At 40.4% G+C, this 13309-nt stretch overlaps 1 protein-coding gene across 1 annotated transcript in view; it reads right to left on the bottom strand.

The window, feature by feature from the left end:
• Positions 1-13309, bottom strand: part of TEX11 (testis expressed 11) — a 150658-nt gene that overhangs the window by 67086 nt on the left and 70263 nt on the right. The window contains exon 10 of the mRNA XM_081223067.1: positions 6316-6388. Within this exon, the coding sequence (XP_081079193.1) occupies positions 6316-6388 (73 nt within the window). The remainder of the gene's footprint in view (positions 1-6315; positions 6389-13309) is intronic.

The following is a 13309-nucleotide window of genomic DNA, read 5'->3' as shown; positions in this document are numbered from 1 at the left end:
TTGAGTTTTGTCAAAAGCTTTCTGTTCATCTATTGAGATGATCATGTGTTTTTTCTCCTTCAGTCTGTTAATATGGTGTATCACGTTGACTGATTTGCATATATTGAAGAAGCCTTGCATTCCTGGGATAAACCCCACATGATCATAGTGTATGATCCTTTTAATGTGTTGCTGGATTCTGTTTGCTAGTATTTTGCTGAGGATTTTGCATCTATGTTCATCAGGGATATTGGCCTGTAGTTTTCTTTCTTTGTGATATCTTTGTCTGGTTTGGTATCATACTGATGGTGGCCTCATAGAAGGAGTTTGGGAGTGTTCCTCCCTCTGCTATACTTTGGAAGAGTTTGAGAAGGATAGGTGCTAGGTCTTCTCTAAATGTTTTTTTTTTTTTTTTTTTTTTCCTTTTTGCGGTATGCGGGCCTCTCACTGTTGTGGCCTCTCCCGTTGCGGAGCACAGGCTCCGGATGCGCAGGCCCAGCGGCCATGGCTCACGGGCCCAGCCGCTCCGCGGCATATGGGATCCTCCCAGACCGGGGCACGAACCCGTATCCCCTGCATCGGCAGGCGGACTCTCAACCACTGCGCCACCAGGGAGGCCCCTCTAAATGTTTTATAGAATTCACCTGTGAAGCCAGCCGGTCCTGTGCTTTTGTTTGTTGGAAGATTTTTTAAAATTAATTATTTATTTTTTTGGCTGTGTTGGGTCGTTTCTGTGCGAGGGCTTTCTCTAGTTGCAGCGAGGGGGCCACTCTACATCGTGGTACGTGGGCCTCTCACTATCACGGCCTCTCTTGTTGTGGAGCACAGGCTCCAGATACGCAGGCTCAGTAGCTGTGGCTCACCGGCCCAGTTGTTCCGCGGCATGTGGGATCTTCCCGGACCAGGGCTCGAACCCGTGTCCCGTGCATTGGCAGGCAGATTCTCAACCACTGCACCCCCAGGGAAGCCCCCTGTTGGAAGATTTTGAATCACAGTTTCAATTGCAGTGCTTGTGATTGGTCTGTTCATATTTTCTACTTCTTCCTGGTTCAGTCACGGAAGGTTGTGCATTTCTAAGAATTTGTCCATTTCTTCCAGGTTGTCCATTTTATTGGCATAGAGCTCCTTGTAGTAATCTCTCATAATCCTTCGTATTTCTGCAGGGTCAGTTGTTACTTCTTCTTCATTTGTAATTCTATTGATTTGAGTCTTCTCCCGGTTTTTCTTGATAAGTCTGGCTAATGGTTTATCAATACTGTTTATCTTCTCAAAGAACCAGCTTTTAGTTTTATTGATCTTTGCTACCGTTTCCTTCATTTCTTTTCAATTTATTTCTGATCTGATCTTTATGATTTATTTCCTTCTGCTAACTCTGGGGTTTTCCTGTTCTTCTTTCTGTAACTGCTTTAGGTGTAAGGTTAGGTTGTTTATTTGAGATGTTTCTTGTTTCTTAAGGTAGGATTGTATTACTATAAACTTCCCTCTTAGAAATGCTTTTGCTGCATCCCATAGGTTTTGGGTCATCGTGTTTTCATTGTCATTTGTTTCTAGATATTTTTTGATTTCCTCTTTGATTTCTTCAGTGATCTGTTCGTTATTAAGTAGTGTGTTGTTCAGCCTCCATGTGTTTGTATTTCTTACAGATTTTTTCCTGTAATTGATATCTAGTCTCATAGCGCTGTGGTCAGAAAAGATACTTGAAACAATTTCAATTTTCTTAAATTTACCAAGGCTTGATTTGTGACCCCAGATATGATCTATCCCGGAGAATGTTCCATGAGCACTTGAGAAGAATGTGTATTCTGTTGGTTTTGGATGGAATGTCCTATAAATATCAATTAAGTCCATCTTGTTTAATGTATCATTTAAAGCTTGTGTTTCCTTATTTATTTTCATTTTGCATGATCTGTCCATTGGTGAAAAGGGGGTGTTAAAGTCCCCTACTATGATGTTGTTACTGTCGATTTCCCCTTTTATGGCTGTTAGTGTTTGCCTTATATATTGAGGTGCTCCTATGTTGGGTGCATAAATATTTACAATTGTTATATCTTCTTCTTAGATTGATCACTTGATCATTATGTAGTATCCTTCTTCGTCTCTTGTAATAGTCTTTGTTTTACAGTCTATTTTGTCTGATATGAGAACAGCTACTTCAGCATTATTTTGATTTCCATTTGTATGGAATATCATTTTCCATCCCCTTACTTTCAGTCTGTATGCGTCCCGACGTCTGAGGTGGGTCTCTTGTAGACAGCATATATACAGGTCTTGTTTTTGTATCCATTCAGACAGTCTATGTCTTTTCATTGGAGCATTTAATCCATTTACATTTAAGGTAATTATCGCTATGTATGTTCCTATTACCATCTTCTTAATTGTTTTGGGTTTGTTATTGTAGGTCTTTTCCTTCTCTTGTGTTTCCTGCCTAGAGAAGTTCCTCTGGCATTTTTTGTAAAGCTGGTTTGGTGGTGTTGAATTCTCTTAGCTTTTGCTTGTCTGTAAAGGTTTTAATTTCTCTGTCAGAGCTGAATGAGATCCTTGCTGGGTAGAGTAATCTTGGTGTAGGTTTTTCTCTTTCATCACTTTAAATATGTCCTGCCACTCCCTTCTGGCTTGCAGAGTTTCTGCTGAAAGTTCAGCTGTTAACCTTATGGGGATTCCCTTATGTGTTATGTGTTGTTTTTCCCTTGCTGCTTTTAATGTTTGTTCTTTGTATTTAATTTTTGATAGTTTGATTAATATGTGTCTTGGCGAGTTTCTCCTTGGATTTATCCTATATGGTACTCTCTGTGCTTCCTGGACTTGATTAACTATTTCCTTTTCTATATTAGGGAAGTTTTCAACTATAATCTCTTCAAATATTTTCTCAGTCCCTTTCTTTTTCTCTTCTTCTTCTTGGACCCCTGTCATTCGAATGTTGGTGCATTCAATGTTGTCCCAGAGTTCTCTGAGACTGTCCTCAATTCTTTTCATTCTTTTTTCTTTATTCTGCTCTGCAGTTTTTTCCATTATTTTATCTTCTAGGTCACTTATCCGTTCTCCTGCCTTAGTTATTCTGCTATTGATCCCTTCTAGAGAATTGTAAATTTCATTTATTGTGTTGTTCATCACTGTTTGTTTGCTCTTTAGTTCTTCTAGGTCCTTGTTAAACGTTTCTTGTATTTTCTCTGTTCTATTTCCAAGATTTTGGATCTTTACTACCATTATTCTGAATTCTTTTTCAGGTAGACTGCCTATTTCGTCTTCATTTGTTAGGTCTGGTAGGTTTTTGCTTTGCTCCTTCATCTGCTGTGTGTTTCTGTGTCTTCTCATTTTGCTTAACTTACTCTGTTTGGGGTCTCCTTTTCACAGGCTGCAGGTTCTTAGTTCCCATTGTTTTTGGTGACTGTCCCCAGTGGCTAAGGTTGGTTCAGTGGGTTGTGCAGGCTTCCTGGTGGAGGGGACTAGTGCCTGTGTTCTGGTGGATGACGCTGGATCTTGTCTTTCTGGTGGGCAGGTCCACGTTTGGTGGTGTGTTTTGGGGTGTCTGTGGCCTTGTTATGGTTTTAGGCAGCCTCTCTGCTAATGGGTGGGGTTGCGTTCCTGTCTTGCTAGTTGTTTGGCATAGGGTGTCCAGCACTGTAGCTTGATGGTCGTTGAGTGGAGCTGGGTCTTGGCGCTGAGATGGAGATCTCTGGGAGATTTTCGCCGTTTGATGTTATGTGGAGCCGGGAGGTCTCTTGTGGACCAGTGTCCTGAACTTGGCTCTCCCATCTCAGTGGCACAGCCCTGACACCTGGCTGGAGCACCAAGAGCCTGTCCTCCACATGGCTTTTGCAGCTTAAAGTTCTTTATCACCTTGTAAATCACCCAACAGCAAAGATTAATTTCTCCCAGGTTGGTCTGTGGGTTGGCTGCAGTGGAATTTAGGTTTGATTCACGTGCTTTTCATTTCCAGGGCTCAGGTGGAAGAGCATCGGCACAGGGGCACGCTTTTCTCCTGGTGCAGGAAGGAGCACCGATGATAGCCATTCTTCAAAGCAGTTTTAGGTTCACAGCAAAATTGAGTGGAAAGTACTGAGTGTTCCCATATATACCCTATCCCCCACTGCATACAACCTCCCCCACTATTGACATCCTGTACCATAGTAGTACATTTGCTACAATCAATGAATCTACAGTGACATATCATTTTTACCCAAATTCCATAGGTTACATTAGGATTCACTCTTGGTGTTGTACATTCTATGGATTTTGACAAATGTATAATAACATGTATCCACCATTGTAGTATCATACATAATAGTTTCACTGCCCTAAAAACTTTCTGTGTTCTATGTATTCAACCCTCCTTCCACAACTCACCCTTGGCAACCAATGACCCTTTTATTGTCTCCATAGTTTTGTCTTTTCTGGAATGTCATATAGTTGGAATCATATAGTATGTGGCGTTTTCAGATTGGCTTCCTTCACTTAGTGATGTGCATTTAAGTTTCCTTCATGTCTTTTAATGGCTTAATAGTTCGTTTCTTCTTAACCCTGAATAATATTTCATTGTTTGGACATTCAACAGTTTATCCATTCACCTACTGAAGGATATCTTGGTTGCTTCCAAATTTTAGCAATTGTGAATAAAGCTGCTATAAACATCCATGTGCAGGTCTTTTCATGGACATAAGTTTTCAATTTATTTGAGTAAATACCAGGGAGAACAGCTGCTGGACTGTATAGCAAGAGTACGCTTAGTTTTGTAAATTGCCAAGCTGTCTTTCAACGTGGCTAAACCATTTTGCATTCCTGTCAGCAATGAATGAGCATCCCTGTTGCTGCACATACTTACCAGCATTTGGTGTTTTCAGTGTTTTAAATTTTTCCATTGTAACAGGTGTGTAGTCGCATTTCATTGTTGTTTAAATTTGCAAGTCTCTAATGACATAGATAGATAGATGATAGATAGATATAGATAGATAGATAGATAGATAGATAAGAGTCTAGCTGTGTTCCTAGAAAGAAGAAATTGATTCTTCATTAGACAGCTAGCATTCTGATATACGTTGTAAATAAAAGGCACTGAAGGTATGAATTTCACACTGAGCACTGCTTTAGCAATTCAGATTCTGTTATGAGGTATTCTTGTTATCATGATTTTCTGGATTTTCCATTATTACTGTTGTTTAAAATGTCCAACTGGTCAAGGGTTTTGTTTCCTGATTCCATTATTAATTTCTAGTTTTACTGCATTGTGATCAGATAATGTTGTCTGTTTTATTTCTGTCTTAGAATTTATTCATGTTTTCTTTTTTTTATTCAAGTTTTTCTTGTGATCAATTTTGTAAATGTTCAAAGGGCACATGAAGAGAAAATGAGTTTTCTATTCTCAGGCTATAAAGTATGTTTTCAGGCTATAGAGTACATTTCTATTACATCTTCCATACTAAGAATGTTATTTAGGTATTCTCTATCCTTTCTTTTTATTGTTTGTATTCTTTTAAATTCCTGCCATAGATTGAGAGAGGTGAGCTAAATTTTATGTGTTAATGTTTTTCCTTACAATTCCTATAGTTTGATATCAAAATCCATCAAAGATATCATGCATGAACACACACAAAATGACAGACCAATAATTTCTAAATATTAGGAAACCAAATTCATCACCCTTTTAAAAAATAATAATACACCATGACCAAATAGGGGTTATTCCAGAAATGCAACAATGACTCAATTTTAGGAAATATATTATTATTATAATTCAATATATTAATACTTCAAAAGAGAAAAACCATATGATTATCTCTATAGAAGCTTAAAAGGCATGTAATTCAATTCAATATCTATTGATTTCTTTAAAAATTCTAACTAAAACAGAAACAGATGGACACAAAAAAGTCTATCTAATAATACCATTCTTAATCAGGGAACAGTAGCAAGCTACTATGTAACTTCAAAAGGTTTACTATTATTTTGATTATTTCATAACAAAATGTTAGCAGTATCCGATATTGTAATTTTGGTTTGGAAGACTCTGTACCCTACATTTAGTCAAAGTTAAAACTTGATTAAATTAGACATCAAATCTTGTGACCTAGGAGCAATAAAGTCATGTTGAACAATTATGGTCCTATTTTTATACTCAATACTATACTTCAATAAAAATCAAGGTAAAAAATGTTCTTACTCTAAGTAGTATATCAAAGAGTCAAAATACAGACATACCATGGGGAAAAGCTAGCTCTTAAAGAATCATTTGACTGGTTATCAAGTATTGCAGTGGGACAAATTTCTGGTGATAAAGACTAGGTTATTAAGATTTGAAACCCCTTTTATAACTGTGTTACCAAACTCCCAGTCCCACTGTACCTGTTTCTTTCATGAGATTCCAGATGTCTCTGCATTTATGGATCTGATCAAGTGCACGGTTCAGTAACATGGCCTATTTGGTAAGAAAGCCATGAGAAAATTAGTCTCAACAAAACCAAACTTTAAGCAAATAAAAATATCATTTTCACTAAAAACAGTTAAAAGTAAAACTATAGAAAAATGAAAGTATAAAGTGAATATTTGGAATTTATATATAAATATTAGCCTCTCTCTATATTTTTTTTACTTTTCCTTAATGCTCCAGGAAAATGAGGATTATATAGAAAATCTTGAACATTATCAATTTCTTTAATAACCTCGGATAGAAGAGAAGCACTTCCAGAATGGTGGTATGAGGAGAGCCATGGATCCTCTCACCAGCAAAATTACCATAACTGGTGAAAATTTTAAAACACAATCATGTAAAGTCTCAGGAAATTGCCCTGGGGGCATATAGCAAAATGGGGAAACATCTATTCCAGGAAATCTACTAAGTCTCAGTAAGAACAGTGAGTACCTGTAGCAGTTGAGCCATGATCTGCTCACTCTCCCCCAAGCTCAGTGTGATGTAAGTGCACTTTAGGTGGGTGTGGCCAAGAAGATGGGGCTCACTCTATCTTTAGTTTCCAGGCTAGGGATGACCAGAATGGGCATGCTGCCAGTATCTCTCATCCCCCTCCCCAAGATCTGTATTGCATGAGTTCTATTATAAACAAGCACAACTGGGAAGACTTGAGCTCTCTTCTTCTACCCAGTCCCCATACGAGACATTGCAAATTGAGACTACTGGGTCTCAGTTGCCCTCACCTCAGCTTGCTTATAAGATAGAGTTTCCACGCTGGAAGAGGCAAGCCAAGAATGCTAGGGACTACGACTTTTGCCTAGCCCTGACTCATAGAGATGTATTGTCACTCTGATACAAATGGGTCACTGTCCCTGCCTCTAGTTTCAAAGCAGTGGTATAGAGTTTCTGCTCAGGAGGAGAGGAAGGTCATTAGAAGAGTGAGCTCTGTAGTCACCCTAAGGAGACTGACTTTTATTGAAATAGAACTTGAGGAGTTCAAGTCTAAGGGCACTATAAAAAAACGTGGAGATTTTGGTGTGGGCAATTAAAGAGGAGGCTGGTAACTAATGATATCGACAAGCTAAACAGTAGACCAGCTAGAAGTTTACAGAGAGAACCAGGGGAAGAGAAAGCTAAGAAGATTCCCTATCCCTTCAAAGGGGCCTTACTTTAATTGGATCAGACTGTGGAGCAATTTATGCCAAAGAGCATTTTCAAACACTCACATGCATGTGCGTGTGCATGCGCACGCACGCACACACACGCACACACAGCAGTCACCTAATAATTAGTCAAGACTTACATCTGTGTGTGATACCAATAAAAGAAGCCCATTCAGAAGCTTAACAGGGAGATCACAGAAAGAGATAGTCAAAAATAACCCTGCTAAAACATCTTTCATCCCTTTTCAGGGGAGGGGTCAGGGTAACTGCAAAGGCAAAGACTGTAATCTCTGATAAGTAGTATCAGAAGGTGTATACTACTATACAGCTGTGGGAAATAGACTGCACTGAGCTAGCCCAGCCAAGTCACTAAACAAATAAACAAGCAAATATTAACAGCAAGTCCCAGATGGGGGGGAATCAGTATCCAAAGATGTTCCAACATATTATGCAAACTGTCCAGTTTTCAACAAAAAATTATAAGATATGCAAAGAAACAAGAAGTATGACCCATACACAGGAATAAAGTAGGCAACAGGAACTGACTTTGGAAAGGTCCAATGTTGGAACTTAGCAGACGCAGATTTCAAAGTAGCTATTCTAAATATGTTCAAACAACTAAAGGAAACCACACTTAAAGAAGGAAGGTATGATGACAATGTCAGGAAATGCAGAATCTTGATTAAAAAGGCAGTGGGATAACATATTCAATGTAATGAAATAAAATATCAGTCATCCAAGAATCTAATATCCAGCAAAACTATCTTTCAGAGCTGAAAGCAAAATAAATTCTCAGATTAAAAAAAGCTGAGAGAATCTTTTTGCTAGCAGAACCATTTTATAAAAATGCTAAGAGAGGTTCTTCAGGCTGAAAGCAAGTGACACCAGATAGTAATCTGAATCCAAATGAAAAAACAAAGTGTACTGATAAAGGTAATTATGTAACTGTAAAAGAAAGTGTAAATATATATTTCTTCTTTCTTCACATTTTAAAAAAACAACTGTATAAAACTATATATAGTTTTTTTTATACCATTTCACCAACCCAAGAAGAAAATACATTCTTTCTCAAGCACACATGGCACCTTATCCAGGACAGACCATTTGTTAGGCCACAACACAGACTTCAAATAAATGTAAAATAACTTGAAGTCGGGCTTCCCTGGTGGCGCAGTGGTTGAGAGTCTGCCTGCCGATGCAGGGGACACGGGTTCGTGCCCTGGTCCAGGAAGATCCCACATGACGCGGAGCGGCTAGGCCCGTGAGCCATGGCTGCTGAGCCTGCACGTCTGGAGCCTGTGCTCCGCAACGGGAGAGGCCACAACAGTGAGAGGCCCGCATACCACACACACACACACACAAAACCAACTTGAAGTCACACAAAGTATGTACTCTGTCCACAGTGGAACAATATTAGAAATCAGTAAGATAATAATAAATTTGGGAAACAAACATGTGGATATTAAACAATAGATTCCTAAATAAACAATGGGTCAAAGAAGAAATCAGAATGAAAATTAGAAAATATTTTGCAATGAATGAAAAGAGAAAAACAAACAAACCAATACTTATGGGATGCTGCTCAAGCTATGATGCTATGGTCTGAATGTATGCCTCCAAATTCATATGTTAAAATCATACCCCAAAGGTGAAGGTATTAGCAGGTGGGGCCTTTGAGAGATGCTAAAGTCATAAGGATGGAGCCCTCATACATGAGATTTGTGCTTTTTATAAGAAGGTTCCAAAGAGATCCTTGGCACTTTCCATCATGGGAGGACACAGCAAAAAGGTGTCAGCTATAAAGGAGGAAGAGAGACCTCATCAGAGAACACAACCATGCTGGCACCTTGTTCTTGGGACTTCCAGCATCCAGAACTGTGAGAAATAAATTTCTGTTGTTTATAAGCTACCCAGTCTATTGTGTTTTGTTATAGCAGCTTGAATGGACTGAGACAGAAGATTGGTACTGATTGGTGGGGTGCTGCTGTAACAAATACCTAAAAATATGGAAGCAGCTTTGGAACTGGGTAATGGGCAGAGTCTGGAAGAGTTTGGAGGTGCATGCTAGAAAGTCTACATTGCCGTGAATGGACTGTTAAGGGAAATTCTCTTGAGGACCAAGAAAGAGAAGAGGAGAGCTGTAGAGAAAGCCTCAGTTTTCTTAGAGAATATCTAAGTGGTTGTGAACTGAATGTTGGTAGAAATATGGACAGTAAATGTCATTCTGATGAGGTCTCAGATGGAAATGAGGAACATTGGAAACTAGAGGAAAGGAGGAAAGGCCATCCTTGCTATAAAGTGGCAAAGAGCTTGGCTGAATTGTGTTTGTGTTCCTAGTGTTTTATAGAAGGTAGTGCTTGTGAGTGATGAAATTGATATTTGGCTGAAGAAATTTCTAAGCAAAGTGTTGACGAGTGGCTTGGTTTCTCTTGAATGCTTATAGTAAAATGTGAGGAGAGAAATGATTTAAAGGTGGAATTGTTAATCAAAAATTAAGCAGAGGGGCTTCCCTAGTGGCGCAGTGGTTGAGAGTCCGCCTGCCGATGCAGGGGACATGGATTCGTGCCTCAGTCCAGGAAGATCCCACATGCCACGGAGCAGCTGGGCCCGTGAGCCATGGCCACTGAGCCTGCGCATCCAGAGCCTGTGTTCCGCAACGGGAGAGGCCACAACAGTGAGAGGCCCGCGTACCGCCAAAAAAAAAAAAAAATTAAGCAGAATTTTAAAATGTGGAAAATTCTTAGCCCATTAATATTGAAATAAATAAGAAAGCGTCAAAGGGAGAGAACACCAAGGGTGTGGCTGAATTGATAAGGAGATAGCTGTGGATGAACCTTCTCAACAGAAGCTAGGAGCTATTCATCAAGACAATGGGGAGATTGGTCAGCCATCTAAACAGAAGCCAGGACCTATTGTCCAAGGCAAAGGAAGAATAACCTCAACAGCAAATCAGAGATCTTTGGGGCTGGCCCTCCCATCACGGGCCCAGAGTGCAAGGGCCTGCAGGGCAGAAGGATTTCAAAGGAGGGGCCCACTGTGGCCCAGAGCCATCTCATTTCCTGGGCTGTGCTCCTCAAATTCCCACACCATGCTCCTCAGACACCCCAAGTGCAGCACAGGCTGCTGTGGTTGTCCCTCCAGAAGGCACAGGTTGCAAACCTCTGGAAGGCATCAGCTTGGTGTTTTCTCCCCAGTATTCAGAGTGCAAGAGCTGGGGGGCACTGCTGCCCTCTCCTAAATTTCAAAAGATGCCCCAGAGACCGTCAGGGCCCAGGCAAAGAACCTCTGTAGGGGAGAACCACTGCAGAAAGCCCTCACTAGGGCAATGCCCCACAGAGCCTTCTACCCCAGACCAGTAGAGCCACCTTGTGGAATTCCAGCCTGAACCCTAACTTGTGAGAGCTGCAGCATGTACTGCACCTGGCAGAGCCATGCAGGTGGGGTCTAGAGGCTTGGGGGCCCAACTGTAGCCCCAGTGGGTTCAAAATGTGGGGCACCAAGACAAGGAGGATTGTTTTTAAGCCTTGGGGTTTAATGTTGTTTTCCCCATTAGGTTTTGGGCTTACCTTTGTAAGCAGCTCTTTGTAGGAAACTGCCCTCAGCAGGAAACCCCTTTTCTTGTCAATTTAGCAAAGCTATATTGTAACTAACTTTTAAATCAGGCATCCCCATGCTCTACTCATCTTTGGCCCAAGCACACCTTTCAAATCTTTTGATCACACAATACCTTGCCTAACCTGTTGGTTCTTTCCTTAGATCAAAGAAGTAGAAATGAAGGATAAGTAATTAACAGAAGACCAGATCTCTTCCCTAGCTTCCCCTTCAGTAACAAATTGTCCTGTTCTAGGAAAAAGATGTGGTTCCTTGGTAACTTACAATTACTATATATATTTTAAAGCATCCCTCACTTTTCCCAGCTCATACTCAGGAGACTAGATGCAAAGTTGATAGGATTATGCAGTCTATCTATATTGCTTCATAATATACTTATCTGGAAATACTTCAGTTGATGAGGATTTAGAGAACAAGGAACAGATGTAAATAATAGAATCCAACAAATCTTCATTAGAGAAAGAGCACCATAGTCTAACTCGTAGGGGCCAGACTAACAAGGGGAAAGGCAGAAGTACATCTTCAATTATCTAAACAGATATCCTTTCAAAAGCAAAGAAGATTATAGAAAGGTTACTAGGTTAGAGAGTTCTTAGGAAACATAAGTGTGTGCAAGAGAAAGAACACAGGAAAAAAAGAACAGTGTTAGAAACAAACAAAATAATTAAGGATCATACTTAAGAGTTTGTGAAATTTCCCTCACGTCAATTTGATCTCTATTCACTGAGATACAAATTTAACAGACTCAGGACTACCAACTTAAGAGGGAAAGCTTTTAAAAAGTTAAAACCTCTATGTGAAAACAAGATGTTATTGTTTTCTTAGTAAAGCAAAAGACCTTATTTTGAGAATACCACTGAAACAGAGCTCGACCCTGTGGGGCCCTCCTGGGGAATAAAAACCTTTCCATTCCCCCATTTCTTGTTTGTAGAATAAAGGCTTTCAGCCTCCTAGACTTTCCCTGAGTTCCAAAGGGCAGATTCAAATAGTTACTAATTAGAAGAGTGAGGGAATGCAGAAAAAAAAAAAAACAATAGTGCAGGATGGTGGTCCTGGTTCCTCCTTGGGGGATGTGGATAAAGTTTGATATATATCTCTGAGTTCTTCTACAGGAACTAAGGCCCCCACCCAGGTGGAGGATGATAACTTTAGGCTGAGCACAAGTATTTGGACCCCAGACTGGTTGGAACCAGAAGGCTGATGATTGAGATTCCTGGAACACCATCCTGTTGCCTCACCACCAACCAGTCAGAGGAGGGTTACACACTCTGCATCACCTCCCCCCCAAATTTTACATATAAAAACTTCTTCCCACGGGCTTCCCTGGTGGCGCAGTGGTTGAGAGTCCGCCTGCCGATGCAGGGGACACGGGTTCGTGCCCCTATCCCGGAAGATCCCACATGCCGCGCAGCGGCTGGGCCCGCGAGCCATGGCCGCGGAGCCTGTGTGTCCGGAGCCTGTGCTCCGCAACGGGAGAGGCCACAGCAGTGAGAGGCCCGCGTACAGCAAAAAAAAAAAAAAAAAAAAAAAAAAAACTTCTTCCCTGAAATCCATTGGGGAGTTTGGGTCTTTTGAGAATGAGCCACCCGTTCTCCTTGCATGGCCCTTGCAATAAGGCTTTCTCTGCTCCAAACTCTGACATTTCAGTTTGTTTGGCCTCACTGTGTGTGGGGCATACGAACTTGAGTTCGACAACATCCTTACTTGTTAAGAAGCAAAATGTTTGTTTTGGTTTTGCTCTGAGGCTCGTAGCTTCGTTTTTTCATCTTCTTTTACAATGGAGAGGTTTCTAAAAAGAGGCCCCTTTACTCCTCAGGACAACGACTTTATCTTCTTTATCCCCAGTACCTAGCAGAGTGCTTGGTACTCGTATGTTTTTCGAGTTGAACTCAACAAGGAAGAGAAAGGAAAGAAAATATGTTGGCAGAGATCTGCTAAGAGTTTGTTCCAGATGTGAAGAATCATATAAAAGAACAGATTAACAGAAGGAAGAGAATAAGCACCAAGAAGGATTTTATACCAACTGGAAAGAAAAGAAGCTGGTAGGTATGGGAAATTGGGATGTTTTCTTTGTCTAGGGAAGAGAAAAAAGCAGAGAGACCTACAACTTAAAACCATACAAAAATGCTAGTGGTCCAACTTGGTGACAACTTTC

This window comes from Mesoplodon bidens (assembly GCF_964165515.1).
Source record: "Mesoplodon bidens genome assembly, chromosome: X".
NCBI classification, from domain to species: domain Eukaryota; kingdom Metazoa; phylum Chordata; class Mammalia; order Artiodactyla; family Ziphiidae; genus Mesoplodon; species Mesoplodon bidens.
This window is presented reverse-complemented; position numbering and strand designations above follow the sequence as displayed.